The sequence below is a fragment of the Pectinophora gossypiella genome, chromosome 21 (genome assembly GCF_024362695.1).
Source record: "Pectinophora gossypiella chromosome 21, ilPecGoss1.1, whole genome shotgun sequence".
Classification (NCBI taxonomy): Eukaryota; Metazoa; Arthropoda; class Insecta; order Lepidoptera; family Gelechiidae; genus Pectinophora; species Pectinophora gossypiella.
The window spans coordinates 11,249,108-11,275,523 of NC_065424.1; the positions used below are offsets into that span (position 1 = coordinate 11,249,108).

At 38.9% G+C, this 26,416-nt stretch overlaps 1 protein-coding gene across 3 annotated transcripts; it reads right to left on the bottom strand.

The window, feature by feature from the left end:
* Positions 1 to 26,068, bottom strand: LOC126376511 (uncharacterized). Of its 3 annotated transcripts, none has more exons than XM_050023953.1 (17): positions 25,814 to 26,068; positions 25,463 to 25,540; positions 23,707 to 23,807; positions 20,802 to 20,946; positions 19,658 to 19,752; positions 15,523 to 15,654; positions 14,954 to 15,139; positions 14,458 to 14,557; positions 13,613 to 13,811; positions 12,681 to 12,763; positions 10,734 to 10,928; positions 10,470 to 10,551; positions 8,999 to 9,060; positions 7,735 to 7,827; positions 6,523 to 6,671; positions 5,881 to 5,969; positions 1 to 3,673 (listed from the first exon to the last, which is right to left on the bottom strand). In XM_050023953.1, exons 1-17 carry the CDS (start codon positions 25,901 to 25,903, stop codon positions 3,369 to 3,371), a joined length of 2,184 nt encoding a protein of 727 aa, XP_049879910.1. In that variant the 5' UTR covers positions 25,904 to 26,068; the 3' UTR covers positions 1 to 3,368. The 3 variants fall into 3 exon arrangements, with proteins under 3 accessions (XP_049879910.1, XP_049879911.1, XP_049879909.1); XM_050023954.1 differs by having other exon boundaries at positions 7,735 to 7,824; positions 10,470 to 10,554; XM_050023952.1 differs by having other exon boundaries at positions 10,470 to 10,554.
* Between the last annotated feature and the right edge of the window lie 348 nt (positions 26,069 to 26,416).

Sequence of the window (26,416 nt, forward strand, 5' to 3'; positions counted from 1 at the left end):
AAAACAAAAAAAGGAACCGTAAAACTAAAAATTTTAACAGGGAGTGGCGGCAGCAATAATTATGGACACCGCCACCTTTAAATGGGTTACTGTTTTTTTTATTGTTTTGTTTTTCTAGGGGCCTGTCACTATCGCAAGCGTACTCTTACGCCAAACTCCAAAGGTCCAATTTAAAAAAAAAACACTACAACCACACCATTCTTCTGAGATCCATAACAGGGCGTCTAAGAAGTCTACATCGAAGCAAGTCATATAAAAAGCAATATTGCTATTTAACATTTGCGCATATAAAAGTGAGTATCAAATGCCAAATAGCAATATTGCTTTTTTAGATGAATTGCTTCAATATAGCGTTATTAACTTCACGATTACTTTTCTCAAATTGTATAGCTACATTCGTTTTGCATTGATTTGTTTTTAAAGGAGGAGAAAAGACATCAAATCACGTCATCAAAATCGTCATCAAAACCGTCTTCGAAGACGCGACATATAACGCGGGCTTCGATCAATTATTAGAACTACGTAAGTTGGCGACATACGTAAGTTGTAACTGGATTTTACTGGGTATTTGCAAAAAAAAAGATTCGGGGATATTTTTTGCGTTCACGGTACTGATATTGACTTCCGGTGTCCGAAGAACTACTTAATTACGAGGTTTTTACGGTACGATATGAGTTAAGAGATAACCAGTGATTGGGATAGATAAGAATGCATGTGGATTAAAGTTGTATGCTTTTATCTCAAAAGTTACATTGATGGAGTTAATGCAGATATAAACTGTTACTCTAGATATAAGTACTTATTTTAAAAATAACGAAATGTGGTTCGTGGGAGGAGAACAGGATCCCAAGACACAGGGTCTACCTAGTTTGGGTTCCTGTCTTCTGCATACGGCCCAATTTGAATATTATTTTTGTTTTTATGGTAGTTTATAAGACTGTAGAAGAAGAAATAACGTTTTTTTTTTATAAGGTAGTGCCATTTGCGAGATTTCTCCTAACATGGATATGCCTCCCAAATCTTGAATATTCGATACACAATATTCGAATTTTTCATTAGTCATTTATTTTTATTTTGTAAATTATTTAAGATATTTGTATTGTTTTGTTTATTATTTATTTTTGCCTTAACTAACCCGTTGTTGATAGGTGGGACAGTCCAATTCTGTGAAAGACGTGTCTTCACCCAAAAACAGTACCTACGTGTCAAGATATTTCACGAAGAGGATGCTGTTGTAAATATCTAAACAATAACAACTTGGCAGTTCCAATGTATGTGTCACGTGTGTGTAGAATAGGTACTAACATAGTTTCAATTTCACATTGTTACTAACAAATATGGATTCAAATAAAATAATTCATTTCATTTTTTTAACTGTTTGTCTGGATGAACAAACTTTCACAATTATAATATCAGTATTACTCTACGGTCACGAGCACTAATATAATATATACACGTAGAAACCATGTCACATTAACTTTTTTGACAAATTAAACCGTAAGTCTCATTAAATGTCAAATATGATAGTGCGACAGGGTTCTAAAATGGGTACATGATATTACTCATGACTATACTTATGATATCTGAAACAATTCACTTTTATTTAATTCAACAAGAAGAAAACAATGTAACGTAATCGCGCAATCTCAAAAATCTCGAGGTCATATCCACATTAACCACAACATACATTATTGACCCCAAATGGCGTTTCCTATCCCGATCACGGCTGATAACCTCTCTACTCTCATTTTAGTAGCAAAAATTAGTAAACTTATCTACTATTTTATAGTATAGACTTTGACATTATGAGTGAAAACAGTCAAGACTTTATCGTCATCATTTAGGATAATAATATATACATAAATACGTCATAATTTAAGACCTATTTATTATACAATTTACGAGTTCATAAATAATTTTAGGAGGATTCTGTTGGGCGAGAAATGAAGACTGCTTTTTAAATTTCAAAAGTAGAAAAGTCTTAAGAATAAAAGATTCAAACAAGGAATATAGGTGCATGTAATATTGTATAGGCAGAGTCAAAATAGTAAGCATACTTGCAGTAACCACTTTTGTTTTGTCAAAACAGAATTGACAATTGTATTTTATCAAGAAACAGGAAGATAACATAATTATAATAACAGTTTTTAAAGTCATTAGAACAAGTTACATTATTCATAAGTATTCAAATAAGTTAAAGTCAAACTAATTTAAATTTTTGTGATGTCGATACCGGCAATGAAGCAAGTCCCAGTCAGTCGGGGCGCGGTTGAGTGTGGACTGACTGGTACGTATTGATTTTTATTTTATATTAAGGCTTATTGATGCAGATTACAGCGAGCCTAATTTTATTTTAAGATTATTTTATTGTATTTCTACAGCCCATACAGAATAGAACACAGCCAAATACATACGTTGAAAGTGTATTTTTTACATTAAGATTCGATTCTTTTACACACGTTTTGTCCATTTAAGACAATTTATTATTCAAAAGTTCATTTTAGAACCGCTTAAATTAAATTTAAGCTCTATGTTGCCAATAAAAGAGACGTGAAATTGTGCAATTTAATTTTAAAAACTTTACGTTAATCTGTTACAGAGTTGCCATATTAAATATAAAATTCAAAATGGCCCTTCGAATTGACAGCAACTGTCAAAGAGCTGCCACCAGCTAAAGTTTATATATTCACTGCTTTTTCCCTGCGTTTTCACTTTAGGTAAGCGTGCCACCTTTGGCCACGTCGTCGCGTCAGGTGAGATGAAAAAACTTTCATATTTAGCTATAGACATAGAATAAAGAATAACACTATGTATATAAAGGTAACTCTCCGTCCCGCACTAATTCATAGTAGGGTCGCGCGACTATCTCACTCGCACTTACGTGGTAAGGCGATATAGGGGTAAAGCGTGCCCAAGGTATGTTATAGTAAAAAATCGCCTACAAACAAACGGCCATGACGCGTATACAATAAGAACTACACTAACATTTTCTATGACAAGAAAAATCACACAGATTAAAAAATGTCACCGTGACAGTTTTATTTCTAGTTTAAAAAAGTCTATTTAAATCACTGACATTCTATAAACTCACATTCGCAAGTTTTTTTAAAAAAGAAACATCCGTACCGTGTCGTAAATACGTATACATTGAATTATGTAGATAGTATAAGTTCGTTCCCTTAAATTAAGATGTTATGGGTGTTCAAATTTAAAGTGCGATATCGGTTGTACGCTTTTTTACAGAGATTGGTTGCCTATTTGTCATACGAGGTCTATGATTTAAATGTACAAAACGCGTGTTTGTGATAGATTTACCGTCCGCTATAATATTTAGATTGGTAGCATTCATAATGCTTTATCCTTACCAGTCAAGCATTTGTTGATATGCTTTCCTCTGATGGAGTCTCTTGCGACTCAACGGGGGCACTCTCCTTCTCTTTTTGGGGTTCGCTGTTGTTTTGGGGTTCTTTTGGCTCCTGTTGTTGTTGTGAAGGCTGTTGTGTCTGTTGTTGCGCGGGCTGTTGTTGCGTAGGCTGTTGTTGCGTGGACTGTTCTATGCTTTCAGATGGTTTGGAATCCGTTGATATGGAACTTGAAGTAAGGCTGTTTGGTTGTGAAGACTCCTTGCTTGCCGGTTCCTGGGAGCCGCGTGTTTCAGATTTTTCTTTTGAATCTGTAAAAGGCAATGGAAATGTACTTACAAATTGAAATTACGACATTTTGAACTGGAGGATTAAAAAACACATCGAAACAATTATCTAAAAAAGCAATATTGCAATTTGATATTTGTTCGCATTGTGCACTTACTTTTATGTGCGCAAATGTCAAATTGCAATATTGCTTTTTTAGATGAATTGCTTCGATGCGGCTTTTTTAACCCCCTGGATTTGATTTACTCTATAACTACTATATGGACTAAGAGAATGGAATGATTGATGACTAAACTTTCAAGTTATTAAAATAAAAAGTAGAAAAATAAATACGACCATATATTAATCTAAAATGCCACATTATGTGTATAATTTATTATGATGAGTCTTCGATTTTTAAATATCTATCAATATATATGTTTATCTATCAATATATAAAAATATCAACATCTAATAGAGACGATATAACAGCGAAGCGCCTCGATTCATTCTTTTTCGCGTCCGCGTTTCCATAGCTATCTCAGTTTCGTAAGGTTTAAATAAGGCATTTTAGGACTTTGAAAATACTTGAAATGGTATACAACAGAATTGACGCGCGGACTATGGTATAAGAAAACCAGCGAGCTTAGCAACAAGAACGCGACTCTTTCTCGCCGCGACAGATATCATCTGTCTCTTTCTGTGCAGTACTGTGAGAGAGTGATGGGTGACGTATGTCGAGACGAGAAAGAGTCGCACGCTTACGGTGCTAAGCCCGCAGGTATGCTCAAAAGTGACAGCTAACATTTTAAGGTTAGCCCAGCTGACGTCATCTCACTCTGCGTTGCCATTGCGTAAAAAATAAATTACCCACGACCAATGTTTTTATATTGACTCTGCAAGGAAATTTTGAACTTTTAGTAAAAAAATTGCTGCACTTTTAATGATTTTTATATATGTGACAAGTAATAGTAAATAAATACATTAGTCAGTAGTTAACTTAATTTTCAATAATAAAATTTACGTCCTTGGAATGTTGGAGATACCAATTTAATGGTAACACTTACGTCATCAACGGGCTAGCAATGGCGGTTTGTCATAGGATTGAGCAAACCTGGTTTTCTTAAACCATGATGTTATGTTTCAAATTCAGCTACAGATCAATCAAAAGCTAAGTACTAACTACGCAACAATGCTACCATCCAAAAAAGCCGTTTCAATGTTACCAACATAAAAATAAAAGGTGTAAACTCAAACAGGACTTCTTCCTAAAGAATCATTCTTGAAATAAAATCTTCGAGCGGAACTATTTCCGAATGAGTGTTTCTCAATTCTCGTTGTTCAAATGAGAGTTAATCCACGCTTGAAATGATGACAGTCTTGCCCACAGCAAATCTTTGGGAAACATATTTATGTATTTATTTCAAATATATTTACCATAATTAGGCCACGTAGGCCCACTTGTTAGTCACATAAAAGAAACTTAGTAACTATGTTAGTAGTAATAATAAAAAATACACCCTAATAAACAGCCACCTTGGTCTAGCGTTAGGCTCACGATCTGGAGGTCCTGGGTTCGATTCCCGATGGGGACATATCACAAGAATCACTTTGTTATCTCTAGTTTGGTTAGGACATTACAGGCTGATCATCTGATTGTCCAAAAAGTAAGATGATCCGTGCTTCGGAAGGCACGTTAAGCCGTTGGTCCCGGTTACTACTTACTGATGTAAGTAAGTAGTCGTTACATGAGCCGTGTCAGGGGCTTTTGGCGGCTCAAGAATAATCCTGACACCAGGGTTGATGAGGTTGGTAATTCACCTCACAAACCCACACGATAGAAGAAGAAGATGGTTATTTCGGCAGCTGTACTACGCACCATGCTATTACGCAAAAGTTATAAAGCGGAACAGAGCGGAGAGCCTTTTCTACGTGAACTTTGGTACCATGCCACATTAACTAAAAAAAATATAATAATATAATTTGAATTTTATTTTTTAATTTGATTTTTTTTTTTTATATTTTATTGTAATATAATTTGTGAATATGTAATAAATAAATGAATGAATAAATGAACTTCTTTGACAAATGGAACTGTAAGTCTCACTAAATGTCAAATGTGTTAGTGCGACATGGTTCTAAAGTAAGTACATGATATTGCTCATGAATAAGCACTTAGTAACACACCTAAACACACACAATATAGAAGTTCAAAGAGTATTTAAGAGAAGTAATATAGAATTAAACTTACCGGCGCCGTGTGTCGCCGGCCATGGCTTCCTAACGAACATATTTTCTACAATCCTGTCTATGTTGTCCTTCTCAGACGAATTCGCCGGCCTGCGGGAAGGAAAGAGATGAAATTATAACTTGTAGATAGATACGCAACATTTTAACACGACTTTTAATTATTAGTCTTATTTATAAATTATGTGTAATAATATGTCACTTTTGCAACATATTTTATACAATGCTTTTTACAGATGTTTGTCACAAATGGGGTGTGTGACGAACTATGTAGCGAATGGGGTTTGTGACGAACTATATCTGTGACTAATGGGGTGTGTGACGAACTATATTTGTGACTAATGGGGTTTGTGACGAACTACGTCTGTGGCGAATAGGGTTTGTAATGAGCTATGTATGTGACGAATAGGGTTTGTGACAAACTACATCTGTGACAAATGGGGTGTGTGATGAACTATGTGTGTAACCAATGGGATTTGTGACGAACTATGTTTGTGGCGAATGGGTTTTGTGACAAACTATATCTGTGACGAATGAGGTTTGTGACGAACTATGTCTGCGACGAATGGAGTTTATGACGAACGGAGTATCGTGACAAACTGCGTGAGTTGTAGAGGTCGACCTTGTAACATACACGAAACGATACCTGTCAGTGTGCGGCGGGCTGGGCGCGGCGGGCCTCACTATGGGTATGGCGGCGGTGGGCCGACGCGGCGCACGCGCGGGCGGCGCTGGCGGCTCCTGCTCGGCGCAGCTGTAGTACGTCACGCCGCCCGCCTGCGCCGCGCCCGGCACCTGAGGGGGGATAGAACAAATCAACAAAATCCTACATAGTTTCCATCCATACTATATACAAGGTGTTAGTGACATCGTAACGTATACTGAGGGGGATCATTCAGACCATGATTCTGAGACGACATCAAGTGGATTTTCCTGTCGGAAAATTCATGAAAATTTTAGTGATTTCAGTTCCATACTTTTACGACGGAAAATTCTACTTGATATCAATTTAGAGTCATGGTCTGAACCATCTTTCAAAGTTTTCGTTACGATGTCACTAACACCCTGATTGTTATGAACGAGCGGCCGCCCGCGACTTCATAATGGTTATGTATTGTGCAAAATTGAAACGGCGCTTCCTCTGAAAACGTATTTTTTTTTATTCCAGTTGTAAAAAAAAAGAAAAAAGTTATAAATGAATCTGTGATCGGCAAACGGATGACTACATCGTAGTGACCTTAAACAGAACGTGTAGTTCTGTACAATTAGTATTATATTTCAATATACGTTGATCACATTTTACAATAGCCTCAACGCGTGATATACGGCCTCCGTGGTCCAGTGGTTGAGAGTTGGACTCACGATCCGGAGGTCCTGGGTTCGAATCCCGGTGGAGACATATCACAAAAACCACTTTGTGATCCCTAGTTTGGTTAGGACATTACAGGCTGATCACTTGATTGTCCGAAAGTAAGATGATCCGTGCTTCGGAAGGCACGTTAAGCCGTTGGTCCCGGTACTATTTACTGATGTAAGTGAGTAATCGTTACATGAGCCAAGTCAGGGGCCTTTGGCGGCTCAATCATAACCCTGACATCAGGGTTGATGAGGTTGGTATTCCACCTCACGACCCACACGAGAGAAGAAGAACGCGTGATAGATTTGTCAAAGTACACAAGCCTGTATTGTGTTATGACGTTCGTTAGCGTGGTGATGTATCAGTCCAGATTAGGGTAATCAATGAATCCAATTATCATACAATTCGACTGAACTTTGCTTGGCTGTCACATACTTAAACCCACGTTCATCCCAGGCTATTTTTTTGTGTGTAAGGTGGTAAGAGTGTGTAAGTACATACATAGTTGTGATGCTGGTATATCTGATGTGGGTACGGCGCCGGCGGCTGCGCGTACATGGGTGCGCCGCCGAACACCGCACCACTGCCGCCCTGCTGTACGGAATCAGACATCAGAATCATTTATTCAACGCACTGCGCACTGCTAGGGAGTGGAATTCTTTGCCGTCTTCTGTATTTCCAAATGCATATATACCGGGTGTTTTCAAAGCCAGAGTGGACAGGCACCTTCTGGGCGAGCTCCATCTTAGGCCTCGTCAATGCCTTCGGGCAAGTCTGGGGCCAAGAGCAAACCCATCAAAGGTAAAAAAAAAACGTAATTGAGTAGTTTCGTAATTCAAATATAAATTATGAAATTCTGATAACTAAATAAAGACAGATCTAAAGGTGACAAAATTTCGTTTTTCTATTTCATTTATTTATGAATTTTAAATTTGAAAAATGTAATAATATGTGCGACATTGTCACCTTTTTCAAATAAGCTGACATATTTGTAAGTGACAAAAAGGCGCGCACCGTTTTATACCCTTATATCACAGAAATAAACAATAAATTACAGGCTGACCACCTGATTGTCCGAAATGAAGATGATCCGTGCTTCGGAAGGCACGTTAAACCGTTGGTACCGGTTACTACCTACTGATGTAAGAATGTAGTCGATTATGTAGGCGGTTTTAAGCGATAAGGCCGCCATTTGCCATGTACTTAGTTAAGAGACTTTTTGTAATTATTTCTTTTTTATTTTGGTGCAATAAAGTGTATTTGTATTGTATTGTATTGTAGTCGTTACATGAGCCATGTCAGGGGCCTTTGGCGGCTCAGTGATAACCCTGACACCAGGGTTGATGAGGTTGGTATTCCACCTCACAACGCACACGATAAGAAGACAGAAATAAAGGCCACAGTGGCATATAAATGCTTGTCATATTGATGGTATGATTTTGAAGCTCCGCCCCCTGCGGTTAGGTTTTGGTTGTTTCATTTATGAACCATAATGTATGCGGAAAGCGGTAGAGCACCTTTTACCGGTATTAAATGTTTAATACGCAATTGTATACCAGATCGTAAAAGAAAGTAAGATGATTCCGTGCTTCTGAGGGCACGTTAAGCCGTTGGTCCCGGCTATTAGCCGTAAAAACACCTCCACCAACCCGCATTAGAGCAGCGTGGTGCGTATGCGCCATACCTCCTCCGGTTGATTGAGGGGCGGCTTGTGCCCAGCAGTGGGACGTATATAGGCTGTTTATGTATGTACGTAGTTGTATACCTGCATATATTGTGCTGGCATCATTGCGGGCGGCGCGTACCCCTGAGCCGGCTGCATCTGGCCTGAAGATACACAACCAATCATACCTCATATCAAATATAAATACATAATGGTGCTAATTCCTGTAAATACCATCTAATTTTATTTTAAGTTATATCTGTCATTTTCTTATCCGCCGAAAAGGAAAGGGACGGGTAATCGACAAGCATAAAATTTATGGAACACACGTCAATTTTAAGCACAAATCTAAACCAACCGTCTAAAAATTTTACATCCGTCAATAACCCGACACAGTTAAGTAGACAGCACGTCAAACGGATTGCATACCAGCGACGTACCTTTTTGATTCGCTCGGGTTATTCATTCATTTACTCATTCTTCCTAAAATTAAGAGCTGTGAATGATCCGTCCCTTTCCTTTTCGACGGATATGAAAATGACGGATATAACTTAAAATAAAATTAGGCGGTGTTTGCAGGAATCGGGGCCAATATCCAAGGTTTAAGAATGACTCCAAAAAACAATTTAATTGACAATCGTGACTTCAGATAACTGTAACCACACCTTATATTGTTAGAGCAAGTGAATAAACAGCGGAAGGCAACTTTGAAGTAGCTAAATGCTTTAAATTGCGTTATAACAGATCTTAGAAAAACCTGGCTCAGCTGCTGCTGCTTAGTGACACCGTAACGAATACTAAGGGAGATGATTCAGACCATGATTCTGAGTTAATATCAAGTGGAATTTTCCATCGCAAAATTCATGATTTTTTTTAAATTATTTTCAATTCTTTACTTTTGCGTTCGAAAATTCCACGAAAATTCCACTTGATATTAATCTAAATATAGGAGAAACTGACTGACTGATATATCAACGCATAGCCTAAATGGCTAAACGTAGGCACTTGAAATTTGGAAGGGACGTAGCTTAGGTACTGTATAGGTGCACTAAGAAAGGAATTCCTGGAATTCCTATAGGAACGGGAATTAGCGGGAAAATCCTTTTGTGTGAAAAATCTAAACCGCTTAAGTTAGACGCTTGAAATTTGGCATGCAGGTACCATTGTAAACTTAAAGCTTAGTTGCAACAGGATATTGCAAAATTCCCACGGGAACGGGAGTTAGCGGGAAAAACATTTGTATGAAAAAATCTAAACTGCATAAGTTAGATGCTTGAAATTTGACATGCACTCCCACACACACAAAAATCTCTCTTTTATAACACGCCACGCGGACGAAGTCGCGGGCAAAAGCTAGTTTAGAATAATGAGCTGAAGTATCCCTCTCAGTATTCGTTACAATGTCACTAACACCCTGTATATATGTTATACATATCACAAAGTATATTATATATATTATAGGGTCGCGTTTGACCACAATCTCACCTAATGGTAAGTGACTTTGTGATCTAGGGTGGATCACGCTTACCTAGTGAATGCCTATTCACTATTCACATAACAGTTAATACGTTACCCATAGAGTGTTGTGGCATGTTGTGCATGGTGTGGTGCGGGTGTGATACCATCTGTTGCTGCTCCAACATGCCCAGCCGAACCTGCTGGGAGTCATGAGCGTCATCAAATTAATAGCTTTATACGTTACAAGAAACATAAATAGCCTATATAATAATTTAATTAATGTGTTATTATATAATCTATGTACGCATACTTATGGAACATAATGTTCGTGCTTCTCCCAACAGAGTCCACATAATTAATTTTGCTTCAACAACCATACCTGTTGTTGCTGAGACATCTGTTGTTGCTGCAACTGTTGCTGTTGTATCTGTTGTTGCGGGAGTTGTTGCGGGGGAATCTGTTGTTGCGGGATTTGTTGTGGGGGGATCTGTTGTTGCGGCAGCGGCTGTTGTGGCAACTGTTGGTGGGGGGGCGACGGGCCGTGCTGCTGGTTAACTGGCGCTGTGCGGTGCATCTGTTAAAAAAATAATTAATTTATCTAGTAAAGTATAATGAAACAATTATTAAGAGTTATTGAGGACAGAAGAGGCAAGATTGGACACTTAATAAGACACGACGAATTTATTAAAAACATAATAGAAGGGAAGCTACAACGGAAGAGAGTAAGGGGAAGACCAAGAAGAGCTTACATTGAACAAATTAAAAAGACAAACGTCATGTCTTCAAGACCTTTGATAGACAAGAATGGAGAATACTACACCGACAAGATCGTGGCTCTTAAATTAATGATGTTGATCGTACTTATGCTAATTTCATCCTTTGGGTGGTGTGTAAAGGTTTCTTTTTTAGTTTTTTGCTTGTATCTCAAAAACTATAAAGAATACATTTTTGAGAGAAAAATAAAACGCGTTTTTTTCTGACATGGACGGGACTTGAACCCGCCGCTCTTGTCAAGCCGAGACGAGCGTCTTAGCCATTACACCAACGAGTCTTCCTCCTGTCCATGCAAAATTCTTTCGACCTACGTAACATTATTGTGCCAACTCCGGCCATCTACATAGAATATTGAGTACTGTAGTATGACATGTTCGCGGCAAGCGGTCATGCAGCGTCGAACAAACCCGACGACCAGAAGGTTGACGAGTGCGATAGCTATAGCCAGTCCACTTGAAGACCTAAGTTGAGGCCAGGTTCGCGATAGCTATAGGCAGTCCGTCCTGTAACCTCCAGCTGGGGATGCTCATTTTCAGGAACACTTGTATGATTTGTACACTTGTATATTGTATTTTTTATATTATTTCTTTAGATAAGTATATATTATTTATTATTCATATTTTTTATTTTTTTTTTTTATGTATCATTATATGTTTATTGCACCAGCCCGTGCTCCAATGAATAATCTTCTTTCACCCTAAGGTTGCCTGGCAGAAATTGCTGTTTAGCAATAAGGCCGCCTATTGTGCTTATGTTTTATTCGTATGTTTATGTCCTTTGTATATGTTGTTGTGCAATAAAGTATTATTGATTGATTGATTTGTCAGTATTACTATTCTGCAATATAAACACTAACTGTCAATTCGCGTTTTATGAATCTACCTACCTTTACAGTACTAGTATTATTTAGACTGATAGGGTTCAAGTCCCGTCCGAGTCAATCTTTTTTCGATTTGCTTTTTTTTTCTCTTTGGGAATTTCCCTAAGCACAGATCAGTCAGAGGTGCATCCATCATAAGATGAACTAAGTACCCACGTCTCACCGAGCTTTCTGTTAGACCAACACTCGACATACATAATTAAATCTAAGTCCGAGTACAATCAAAGAGCAAACGTTCAGTCACTGAGCCCAGCGAATTATTTGAATTTTGATTTCCGTGCCTCACTTCGCAGGGTCCACAGAATAGCAGGGTCGTGGCTCGCGCCGCGGCTTAAGCTAAGTGAGTCCCTTTTATAAAGGACACACCACCATTGTTGATCAGTCCATACACAACATTAATATTTCCCTTAATGTTTACTGTCTATTTATTTGTACTCTCTCGTGTAAGTTGTTTTTATTACGCGTTTGATTGTAAGTTATGTCTTAGTCTCTTTATAATAAACATTTCCTTCTTCCTTTCTTTTTTTCTTCATTTGTCATAATCATAAAATTTATGTTTTGTAGGTGTTTTTGGTCTATTACAGAAACGATATGTAACCAGGAGGACTTACGTGCAACCAGGCAATTTATTACTACGCAAGAAACTGATTGGACTTTTGCAGCTTATCGTACCTGCTGCATGAGTTGCTGTGGGTGTGGCATCTGCGGCGCCGGGCTGCCCTGGTGCTGGTTGGCCGCCTGCCCACCCGGATACTCTGCGGGGGATGAAGATAGCATTATTTACTTTAAATAATAAATAATACAAAAACACTTTATTTCACAGATGGAGCACAAAGTGAATACAACACTAAAAATGTAAGAAAATAAATGGTACAAAAGTTGGCCTTATTGCTAAGGTAGCAATCTCTTCCACACAACCTTTCAATTTACATTGAATTTACACATTATCTCAACTAATTATATACGTATAACAAACAAGAACAAAGTAACATAAACTCACGACCCAATGGGGTCGTTCCCACTTTCATGCTAAGCGGCAAACATTAAGAATGAGATGATGTATGAAGTGTCTGGAGTGTACCCGCTGGGACAAAAATCGTTAGAAAATAGAACATTATCATAAGCTTACGACTATATCCCAATTGGGGTAATCAGAGCTACATTCATCGCAGTATGAACTAAGTACCCACACTCACACCTCACCGAACTTTTCTATTTAGACTAACGTGATAGGTAGTGAGCCGTAATGTCGTCTATAATGGTCAAGAGAAATGTGTTAGTGAAAACTGCACTTAAGATAAATGAATAGTCCAGTCCTGTACTGGGTTTCGAACCGGCGCTCCCCGTTTGGGAAGCAAGCCGGTAAACTACAGAACCACAGTGATTTATATACCAACATTGTTCTAATGTTGTTAGAAATTTTTTTTTATTTTATTTTATTTTTATTTTTACTTCTTTTTGTATACCCAAGTGCATGCATTAATTCTTGGTGAAAACTTAATTGGCTTCTGTACTAACTTAAATGTGTTATACTGATACATGTGTTATTTTAAGCTGTATGTTTTCCTTAAATAAAAAAAAATAAAAAAAAAAATAGAACTAACCATGGTACGCGTGTTGTGTCGGCGAATACGTGTCGAGCGGGCGTTGTCGTAGACTACTGTAGCGTTTGCTGCCACCGCGGGACTCTTGCGGCTGCTGTTGTGTCTGGTTCTGTTGTTGTTGCGGCTTCTGTTGCTGTTGTTGCTGGGTCTGTTGTTGCGGGGGGGTCGGCTTAGGCGCGCTGTTGTTTTGGGGTGGTGGCTGTTGGTGGGGAAATAATGTATTTGGATTAGATTGAATTGAAAACGTACTGAAGGGTCCTTAGATTTGGAGGTGATGTCTCATCCATGCTAAAGCATAGGGTATTTGGCTGGGTCAAAGATAAATAATAAAATGTTAATCTAGAAATAGAAGCCAGTCTCATATGATAAAAAAATCAATCTCATTTTACTATTGCGACTTGTTTTCGAATTTTATTTATGAATCAAGTAACAATGAGTACGACGTTTGACCGCTTTTATTAATGACGTCACATGACATTATTTTAATACAAACTCCAAAGAAAACTTTCGTAAGTCGTATATTGGCTGACATCGCAAAGGATTTGAACCTGCCACCTCACAATGATAATGAAGCGTACTTCCAATTAGGCTGCCACGGTTTTTAAGACAGAGCATCACGCCTGTATCCCTGAAGGGGGTAGGCAGAGGTGTGTTATACACCCACTCCTCGTCAGATATGTTTAAGTCAAATGTAATAAGGGACGAGCCTATAGTCATTAACCGGGCACACATCCTGGAAACCGCGTGATATCAATCATCTATGATCCAAGAATGAATTCAAACTTTTAAAATCGAATTCAGTGCGTTTAGTGGTTTTAAACCAATAAAATAGTTGTCACAAATACCTGCGCGGGCGCCGGTGGTTTCTTCTTCCCCTGCTCAGTGGGCACGGGTCTCTGTTGAGCCACAGCCACGTTCACCTTGCGCTGCGGCTGGCTCGGACTACTGGAAAACGTCAAACGATCGACAAAGTTATGCACTGTTCGGTCTGGTTATACTGTGGATGAGTGCTGGGAACTGGGAACAACAACCTCCGTGGTCCAGTGGGTGAGCGTTGGGCTCACGATCCGGATGTCCCGGGTTCGGATTCCGGTGGGGACATATCACAAAATCACTTTATGATCCCTAGTTTAATTAGTACATTAGGTTGATCACCTAATTGTCCGAAAGTAAGATGATGCGTGCTTCGGATGGCGTGAGTTATCGTACATCATACTGATGTAAGCGAGTTACCGTTACATGAGCCACGTCAGGGGCCGTTGGCGGCGGGAAGAGATTCCACCTCACAACCCACACGATAAGAAGAGTAAGAATCTATTGCCAGTTAATGTTTCAACATACCTGTTATTGTAATGTGTGTTAGTGAGGGTGATGTTGACGGTTTCCTTTTCAACCGGAGCGTCGGCGCGGGGCTTCGTGCGCGGCTTGCGACCCTTGATGGAGACCACGCGGCGCAGCCCTGCCTGCTCCACCGACTCCGTCGACGACGGCTGGGACTTCGACCGCGTGCGGGGGGGACGCTTCTTGCTGCGGACACAAATAATAAGACGCAAGCATAAGATTTTTAACGCAAGCATAAGATTTTTTTATAGCACTCACCCGTGATTGGACCACATATATGGACCACCTCTGATTAGACTACCACCACAGCTGTTATGGACCACGGCTGTTATATACCACCTCTGATTGGACCACTACTAATTGGGACCACCACTGATTGGACCACCTTTTGGACCCCTACTGTCCGTACGGTCACGAGCATTAATAATGTATACACTTTGGTACCATGTCACATTAACTTTTTTGACAAATTGCACTGTAAGTCTCACTAAATGTCAAATATGTTAGTGCGACAGAGTCCTAAAGTGGGTACATTATATTGCTCATGACTGTACACGATATTTACATACCTGTTTCTATTGTTAGCGTCTAGTTCAGGGAAGTCCTCAGCGCTGGGCGGCTTGCGGGGCTGCGGCGCCGCCGCCTGCCTCCTGTATGCCTCCTCGTCCTCCCATGTGCGCGTGTACTTGTTTGGACCGCGGCTGTACGACGTACAATTATGTTAGAAAACGTTGGTTTATTTGGACATAATTTTCCTGACGTGTCTGTTATCTACATCAAAATTCACCAAATGCTCCTTTTGCAGGACTTACAAAACGTCGATAATTGGGTAGTTTCGGCGGACAAAGACAAATTATGAAATTCTGATTACTAAATAAACACAGGTCTAAAGGTGACAAAAAAGTTTTATTTTTTCTATTTAACTTATTAATCAATTTTAATAATGTAAAATATAATAAAAAGTGTGTCAAAACACGTCACAGAAAAATGTGATAAAATGTCAGATAATTTTTTCGTTAGTTTTAGATCCGTCTTTATTTAGTAATTAGAATTTCATAATTTATCTTGAACCTAATCATCATCATCATCAATTTAAGAGCCACGCTCTTGTCTTGAACCTAATACACGACCCAATTATTCATAAAAGTGATATCAATATATATCATGCAGCAAGTTAAGTTATGTTAGATTTTTGGAGTTAGACTCTAAGGTGGTACATTATCCGTGCTGTCAAATGCTATGTAAAGGCTAAAAATAAAAATCTTAAAGCGCGTGCTAAACAAAACACTAATGCCGATTCTGACAGACACTTCAGACAATTTTAGTTCAGTTTTCGGTCTTCCTTCCAGTAGTAATAAGTAAACAGCACTATTTACTGTAAGAGCTGTGTGTTTTCGTGAGGATGTGACGAGTGTGGGTCTATTAATACTATCGTGTAGGTTACAAGGTGGATTACCAACCTCAACAACCCTGGTGTCAGGGTTATTATTGTCCCGCTAAAGGCCCCTGACATGATTCATGTAACTACTAAGTACGTACAATGTGTGTGAGGGTGTGTGGAGGTAGGGGGAGTTATTACTGAGCCGCCAAAGGCCCCTGACATGGCTCATGTAACGATTAGGTACAAGTAAGTAGGTATTAGTGTGTGTGTGTGTGTGTGTGTGCGAATGATTATTCTATTTTTAAACTATAATAAAGTTTAGTTCGCCAGAATCAACGTAAAGAAAAAATAACGATGGAAAACCCTAGTACATAAATAAACTAAAGCTATATACACATAAAATAAACGATTAAAATTGCGTTTGTTAAGCCATGCAACCGTAGTGTCAATGCTGGCAGACACATACTTGATTTTATTCTAGTTTGACAGTTCTTGAAGTAGCTTCTTCTTCTATCGTATGGGTTGTGAGATGGAGTACCAACCTCATCAACCGTAGTGTCAGGGTTACTATTGAGCCGCCAAAGGCCCCTGACATGGCTCATGTAACGACTATTTACTTACATCAGTAAGTAGTAACCGGGACCAACGGCTTAACGTGCCTTCCGAAGCACGGATCATCTTACTTTTCGGACAATCAGGTGATCAGCCTGTAATGTCCTAACCAAACTAGGGATCACAAAGTGATTTTTGTGATATGTCCCCACCGGGATTCGAACCCGGGACCTCCGGATCGTGAGCCCAACGCTCAACCACTGGACCACGGAGGCCGTTGAAGTAGCTACTTCTCTTTTTTACGTTTTAGGAAACGAGCGCATTATTTATAGAGGTCAAACTAAAAAAAAAAGAAGTTTGAGTCTGTCAGATCAGACGTCGTGTAAAACAAAAATCTACTTTGACAGACGGAAATCCTTCTCTGTGATTGGTTGGAACTGTCGACTCGTGGACATTTCAGCCAATCACAGGATAGCATCCTACCTGTCAACATAGAAACTGATTTACACGAACCAGAATCGGCAACCAGCGATGGTAACATTTATAATTTTGTTGAATATCCACTAACCGCCAATGTCGGTTCCTCCAGTTGTGTTGTCAGTTTAAAAAAATATTTATTTTGATAAGTAACACACGTATATGTGGGATATAGAAATAACACGGGATATTTTAAATATCTTTACTCCTTATATTTTAACAAAATCCTCTAACCCGACCGGCATCGCACCATAGACCCGCCTTTCTTACTTTTTAAAACTGCCTTACGTCCCATTCATTAACCATCCTCCATTCATACCATAAACAATCAAATTCCCATTCATTATCCTTCTATAATATTCTCACTTTCTTACATATATATGTCACCGTAAAATTGTAAATAACGTTAGATTATAATCTATCTCGCGAGATTGTGAACTGTCGAAAAATTGTGAAACGTAATATACTGCTTACAATTTAACGTATTATTATTCGTTTATAATCTATCGAAGTAAAACTGTTAAATCACAATCTTACAATTGTCAAATTGTCAACTGTCCGACGGCTGTCCCTGATTGGTCGGCCTTACAGTAGACCGTTCTGTGTCCATAGAGTTAGGAATAAAACACAGGTGTCAGTCAAATAAAATAAATGCTCTTCAAGATTGTGAAATCAAGTACGTATTTATTAATTATTTAGTAAGTAATCAATAATTCTGACATCACATGGTAAGAAAAAATGTATCAAAATTAAAAAATCTGAAACGTATCATTCAGTATACTTTTCGTGTGTAAGATAAACATGCTGGCGGCATAGGGGTGGCCCAAGGGCCACCCCCGCCGCACCCTAACCTACTGTTATGCCTTGTAAAAATTATGACAAAACACTATTATTCTAAAAAAGAATTATGGATATCTATTTATTAATCCCAAAAATAAGTTATACTTAACAAACCAGTATTCCTAGATATTATTATGGGAAAGTAAAACTATTATGCTAAAAAACGTTATGCAAAAAGGATTATGATAATTAAAATTATGACAAAAACATTTATGCATTTTAAGAGAATCCCAAATTAACATTATGCTCACTCTAATAGTTTTGTAACTCTATGGTATAGCACGCGAGGTGCGTTTCGTATCACAATTTGACGGTTTCACTTCGATAAATTATAATCTACCGAAAAATAATACGTTAAATTGTAAGCAATATGATACGATTCATAATTATTCGACAGTTCACAATCTCGCGAGATTCAAATCGATAGATTATATTTTACGGTGACATATAGAAACAAATATAAATCTCACGTCTGTCTCCCACCGAGGTAAACAGAGACTTTGCAATCCATTTGCTTCGATTCTGACACACTTCCCTTGATTCTTCATTTCACTTCCCTCATTAACAGCCTAGCCCAGCCCTTAACAGCCTCCGTGGTCTAGTGGTTAGAGCGTTAGGCTCACGATCTGGAGGTCCGGGTTCGATTCCCGATGGGGACATTGTCAAATCACTTTGTGAGACTGTCCTTTGTTTGGTAAGGACTTTTCAGGCTTGAATCACCTGATTGTCCGAAAAAGTAAGATGATTCCGTGCTTCGGAGGGCACGTTAAGCCGTTGGTCCCGGCTATTGGCCGTAAAAAACACCTCCACCAACCCGAATTGGAGCAGCGTGGTGGAGTATGCTCCATAACCCCTCCGGTTGATTGAGGGGAGGTCTGTGCCCAGCAGTGGGACGTATATAGGCTGTTTATGTTACTTCCCTCATTCATCAATCGTTTCATACACGCACGCTGCGCTGGTTCAGAGTAGCCTTTTTAATGTATGTGCCCTTTTTAACCCCCCACGACCAATAACCTTTCAGTTCATATGGTCTGTTAATTATTCTTAAAGTAAGCAAATGGTGCTAATTCCTGTAAATATCATCTAATTTTATTTTAAGTTATATCTGTCATTTTCTTATCCGCCGAAAAGGAAAGGGACGGGTAATCAACAAGCATAAAATTTATGGAACATACATCAATTTTAAGCACAAATCTAAAACAACCGTCTAAAAATTTCACATCAGTCAATAACCCGACACAGTTAAGTAGACAGCACGTCAAACGGATGGCATACCAGCGACATACCTTTTTGATTCGCCCGGGTTATTCATACATTTACTCATTCTTCCTAAAATTAAGAGCTGTGAATCATCCGTCCCTTTCCTTTTCGACGGATATGAAAATAACGGATATGACTTAAAATAAAATTAGATGGTGTCTGCAGGAATCGGGGCCATTGTATTCAATATTCACCCATATCGTCTGTTGCGTCTAGCGTGGGGAGGAGCATCCTCATTCCTGATGTCATATCCGTATATAGACACCAGTTCGTCACGGGACTTCGGCATCTGAAACCAAACATGTCAAAAGCCACTTCAAGATTGTTTTTTTTTATCTATGTTATCTGCAACCTTCTCTCGCGTGAGTTGTGAGGCGAATTACCAACCTCACCAACCCTGGTGTCAGGGTTACTGAGCCGCCAAAGGCCCCAGAGTAACGATTACTCACTTACATTAGTAAATAGTAACCGGGTAGCTTAACGTGCCTTCCAAAGCACGGATCATCTTACTTTCGGACAATCAAGTGATCAACCTGTAATGTCCTAACCAAACTAGGGGTCACAAAGTGATATTTGTGATATATCCCCAACGGGATTCGACCCCGGGACCTCCTGATCGTGAGCCCAACGCTCTACTACTGGACCACAGAGGTCGCACTTTATTTGAACAGCCATAACATCTTGAGAGGGGAGAGGGAAAATAACATAGCGTTATACGCCTGTACCCCCGAAGCACACCTGGACGCTATCGTACACGCGCATCTGCCTGTGTGACGTCTGACGCCTTACGATTGAAGACTAAACTATGTCCGAGGGGTGAGGTAAACCTAGCTCAGCCGCGGGTGGGGAGCGGAGAGTCGCCGTTCTATACGTAATATTATTCCTTATTCTATGACCGAAGGTAGCCAAGGTGTATAGAATATACACCCACTCTGCGCCATTCCCAGCTATACAGGGTGTTAGGTTAGGTGACGTCGTAAAAAATACTGAGGGAGATGGTACAATACAATACAAATACACTTTATTGCACCAAAATAAAAAGAAATAATTACAAAAAGTCTGAAGAATCTGAAGAGTCTGATGGTCTGAAGTCTGAATACCATGATTCTCGTAGATTTGCCTGTCGGAAAATTCATTAAAATGTTACTGTTTTTTTTAATTACTTTCAGTTCCGCACTTTTATTCTACTTGATATCAACTCAGAATCAAGGTCTGAACCATCCCTCAAAGTTTTCGTTACGATGTCAGTAACACCTGTATTTAAGTTCCATGTAAGATGAGCCCAGCACAAAACCTGGAAACCACGTGATATCAATTGTATACAGGGGGTTTACAAACCTGTTCGTTCTCGTTATACTTGTCGTGGGACCACTTGTTGAGCGACTCTGACTTCCGCGGGCCGCGGCGCCGCTCCGAAGGCGTCTCCGTTCCTTCCTTCTTCTCCGATGCTGTTTCTGACACCGTATTGCTCGATTCTTCTCCGCTGGCGAAAGAAAACATGTATAAGCTGTTGATTACCCACACACTTACAAATAAAAAAACCAGTTTAATTCCAATGTAGGATCATTAAAAGAGCTGAAAAAAGGTTTTTATGCGACATACAGACATATATTTTTTCTATTTTTTATCGAGGCTTGAGCCACTCTTGGTGGTTATGCCAGCCTCATAGTTTAGTGCGTTTAATGATGATCAAATCATCACTTTAAAAAAGAACACCATTACAACACTACACAATGCTGTTACACTGTAGACACAGTACAGTATTTATATACTTTAGCTTATGTATGTACAAAACTCAAGATTTTATTTTAGTTCCCATCCTACAACCAAATCAATTACTACAGGAAAGTACGTTTTAAAAATAGGGCATTCTGCTGAATAGTTCATTCAGCAAATTGGTCCTTGCGAATAAGACAGTCTACAAATTGGACTTCTGCCTTTTCTCTAACCAGGTTGATAAGCAGGCGAGCATTCTGCGTTTATTCTTTACACGCTTGCAAACATGCATATAAAAAACAAACACACATAATAATAGACCTGGCAATTACGTTCAGTCGAGTTAAAGCTGTATAATTGTCAGACTTTCTACATCATTATGCGTGCTAATACAATCGTGACGCTCCAATGAGCAGTTTGGTCATTCACACTATGCACTGTACGTGCAATATTGTATTGATTCAAACAGATTTAATATCAAGTATAAGTAATGCATTATAATCTATATAAGTATCATAGTATGTTTTCTTTATTGTATATAAGTAGGTACGTAATTGAGTTTGGTATGTCCGTGGCTCACGTTCGATAGGTCTCCCATAACACCAGCGCCGCGGCCCGTGCTAAGCACGTGTCACGGCATTATGCTGAGGGAGATCCTTTTTTTATTTTGGGCGCCTCCATTGTGTATTTAATGTCTGTATTATTTGTCTTTGTTTTTTTTCTATTTTTTTTGTTATTTCTGTATTGTAAGTTTGTAAATGTGGCGTCCAATATGGAAATAAATATTTTCTTTCTTTCTTTCTTTCTTATTTAGTTTTTAATTTATTACAGACAATGAGGTACGCCGTTGGTCCCGGCTGCATTAGCAGTCCTTAACCATCAATCCGCACTGGGCCCGCATGGTGGTTTAAGGCCCGATCTCCCTATCCATCCATAGGGAAGGCCCGTGCCCCAGCAGTGGGGACGTTAATGGGCTGATGATGAATGGGGTACGCAGAGTTGGAAGTTTTTGGAAGAAATCCTTTAATTTTATTTTAATACTCTGTCTTCCATCGCCTATTACGTTGGTCTAACAGAAGAAGAAAGCTTGGTCAAGTGGTCCTCAGTTCATCTTGCGATGGATGCACCTCTGACTACCCCATTGGGATACAGTCGTGAGCTTATGTTCTGTGTTTCAATCTTAGAATACTGGTAGATGGAGTTCCATACAAAAATCTGACAAATATCGCCACTGCGTCAATCCTGATGTATCGTATCTTCCTGGCGTGTCGTACAGTTTCATCTAGTTAGTAGGCTCTGTTTTGCGCATTTAGACTCTAAAGGCTGCGTTTCCATTGACGCGGAGCTGTGCGGAGATGTGCAGGAATCGACCAATCACCGTGAGGGAGAGAATGACAGAGCGTCTGCGTTTTTCGCTCTCTCGAACGCTGTGATTGGTCAAATCCGCACATCTCCGCTCTTCCCCGCCCATCTCCATCAGTGGAAACCCGGCCTAAGATGGCCCAGTATGCATGCTATTGTTGACTACGTAAACCAACCTAACTCTTTCCAGAGGCTCAGAAGCGTCCTGGGGTTTTCACAGGCTTCGCGGAGCGACCCCATTCAAGGTGGGGACATATCACAAAAATTACTTTGTGGTCCCCCACAAAGACCATTGCCCCATGAAAACCCCAGGACGCTTCCTGGCGTGTCGTAGAGTTTCATCTAGTTAGTGGTCTCTGTTTTCCTTACCAAACTAGGGATAGTTTGGTTACCACATACTGGCTGATCACCGATCCGTGCTTCGGAAGGCACGTTAAGCCGTTGGTCCCGGTTACTACTTACTAATGTAAGTAAGTAGTCGTTATATGAGCCATGTCAGGGGCCTTTGGCGGCTCAGTAATAACCCTGACACCAGGGTTGATGAGGTTGGTACTCCACCTCACAACCCGCACGATACAAGAAGAAATAAAGTGCAATATAGGTTGTACAGTGCCGTTACACGCCGACGCCTGTGACAAAATGCGCCGATGAGACTTTTTTATAGATATTACTTGTCTATTTGTTATACAATGGTGCTAGTTCCTGCAAACGGCGTCTAAGTTTATTTTAAGTTATACCTGACATTTTCTTATCCGTTGAAAAAGAAAGGGACGGGTAATCGACAGGCATAAAATTTATGGAATACACGTCGATTTTAAGCAGAAATCTAAAACAACCGTCTAAAAATTTTACATCAGCCAATAACCCGACAGAGTTAGGTAGAAGGCACGTCAATCGAATTACATACCAGCGAGATGCCTATTTTATTCGCCTGGGTTATTCATTTGTTTTAAAATTGTTGGCAATCATCCGTCCCTTTCCTTTTCGGCGGATAAGAAAATGACGGGTATAACTTAAAATTAGGTGTTTGCAGGAATCGGGGCCAATGTCAATTTTAGAAATAAGTCAGTTGTATTGGAGCTGACAAATCATATTAATTTAGGAAGGAACAATGTTGCTTCACTGTGACTTTCTTCTTCTTCTTTATAAAGTGGTTTTGTCTCACCTAGCAGCGGTTCGGTCGTCATGTTCGTAGAACGTGCCTCGTTTGGGGATGTACTGAGGGTTGCTTCTGTCCTCATCATCATCTACTCTCCGTTCGGTCTCCTGAAATATATGAATGTAATATTTATATGGGTTTCAACGTAAAACGAATACACATAGTCATTTTTTGCCTTGAATGGATATACAAATAAAAAAATACTTTAATGCAACAACATAAAAGGAAATATTTACAAAAGACTCTTCTGTCTATGTACATGACAAATGGCGGCCTTATCGCTTAAAGTGACTTCTTCCGACAACCCTAAGGCGAGGAAATATGTTAAAATTAAAACATATTTGTAAAATGTAACCTAGTTATTAGTTATTGCTTAGCTATCTTATTTATTTTTGTTTTGCCCTTGTAGTGATGTTTTTAAGGTATTGTTTGTCCTACGTTCTGTCTTTTTTCTTTTTGTCGAATTGCGAAAGCGATATATAAAGCGAAAGTTGATGGTAGGGCTGGCAGAGGAAGACCTAGAAGGACTTACATTGACCAAATTGGAGATATCCTTAGAAAAGGTTTAGTACGATCTTCTCTGAACCGGCGTGCGTGTGAAGCGATTGATGAATGTGGAGGAAGCAAGAAAAGTGTGTCAGGATTGAAGCAAATGGAATTCCATAGTCTCTGTTTACCCCGGTGGGAAGTAGGCGTGAGTTTATGTATGTATGTTTTAGATTGTAGACTAGTTCAAAACCTGTTCGAGTTTCATGATCAACATCATAGGCCGATTCATGACTATTATTAACACAGGGTCATGCACTGTTTTCATGACTGTGCAAGCCAATTCTGGAGCAGCAAGTTCTATCACACTGCAGAAGTAACCTACATACATATACAAATGTATATATACATACATACATCATACATGTATTGTTTACTTTTTTATCAAAATAAAATAAATAAAGTAGCTATAAAGTAAGTAGTAATCTACGAAGGTTAATCATATTGCGACCTTTGACAAGTTTATCATTGACACATTATTATATTATATGTTGAAAGAATGATTTCTGAATGAAATGCACCTAGTAAGCACAAGTTATTAAAATTTTAAAAACATAATAATTATATACCGGTGTGAATGTATGAAACAATTGATGAATGTAGAGGGTCAGGAACGAAGCAAATGGAATTCCAGTCTCTGTTTACACCGGTAGGAAATAGGCGTGAATTTATGTATGTAATAATTATATGAGAACAATGTAGCCAAAAAAATTTAAAATGAAATAAAATATATTATTTATTCGATCTACAGTGGTAAATACAGATCAGTGGTACCTATAAGTACTTTTCAATTAAATTAAGGAACATTCCCCCTATAATCAAAAGAAGTACTTTAGACGGACTTCAGAAAGTAACTTTATAAATAAACAATAAATATCTACTCTTTTACAAATCAATAAAAGGCTCCTTACAACAAGTGAAAAGTGAAAGCATTTTTTATCACCCAACCAGTTATGTAGGTTATGTTGTGATCATAATCTTCCTAAATTTTGATAATTGAATGAAATTATATTTTAATAAACTCAAAATGGGTAGATACAAAAATATAATATAGCCATTAGCGGTTATTGATAAACATAGAATAAAAAATACTAAATTAATTGCTTGTTTTCTATGTATACAAATAACAGATTCATGATCAGAATCTTGGCTAAACTGCTTGTGTTTCATATTCATGTAAAAAAGTAAAAATAAACAAAAATATTTTTCCAATTACCTGATTGTCCGGATCTCTATCAGACCGCTCAGAATCACTTGCAGCCGAGTCATAATCCGACTCGTTCTGAACACCACCCTGCAAACATTCCGCCACTTTTAATAACTGCATTTTTACGACTTAAAACTTCTACGGAATCACCTAAAACCGACGTGGCAGCAGTAAAATTAGAGTCTAAACGCATCCACGGGCATTTAGTGAGTGGTCTGCAGTTGTGACCTCAATATACCGAAAAGAAATGGACATTCCAACACGCGACTGCAAGAGAAAGTGCTGCCAATGTGATACTTTTAGCGCCAAAATGAAAGTTACAATTTCAATTGTTTCTTGCGCGCCGGACGCTGAACTCACGTTTCCAGAGGTGTCCTGGTCATTTTCTTGCTGAGAAGCGTCTGAATAATCCCCGGAATCATGCTCCCGTCTTCTTGCAATGGACGTCATTTCGCCGTCCTCTCTCGGTACTTGTAGCACTTCCAGATTTGCGGTTTTAATGAAAACGTTCAGCGAAATATTTCCTGGCGTTTATCGCGCTTGATTTTCAATGGATAATGAGAAAATCCCCTCTTTTGATCCACAGAAAATGAAAGAACGTCAAATAAACAAGAATTCTTGCGGCCATAAAAAATCTGTTTCATTTTACGCATAATTTCTCTAGGTTAGAATTTTAACGCATTGCTAACGGTTATTTTAAAACAAGATATTTTATTTTCCAGCTTTTCTGCTGTGGCGGTATGTTTCTATATTCCTGCTTTTTTCGTCTTAATCTGTGATTAAACTCACTTAATCATATTGAAACATTACATATGGCTGATTGATTTTACGCCTGTGCCATAACAAGCTGGTTAATAAAACGATTAAATTTATTTTCACTGTTAGTAACACTCAAATGTCGCCTATTCGGCAAATGGAATAAACCAAAGGAATAAACCCAAAATAGACCTTCGGAAAAGGCTG

What these genes read in the sequence shown, in the direction of transcription:
- LOC126376511 (XM_050023952.1), bottom strand. Translation starts at nt 25,903, where the DNA reads ATGACGTCCATTGCAAGAAGACGGGAGCATGATTCCGGGGATTATTCA. An exon ending in AGACGCAACAGACGATATGG is followed by an intron (nt 15,655 to 19,657) that starts GTGAATATTGAA and finishes TACGTCGTACAG; the next exon opens with CCGCGGTCCAAACAAGTACA. An exon ending in CATGCCACAACACTCTATGG is followed by an intron (nt 9,061 to 10,469) that starts GTAACGTATTAA and finishes GTGTATCTTCAG; the next exon opens with GCCAGATGCAGCCGGCTCAG.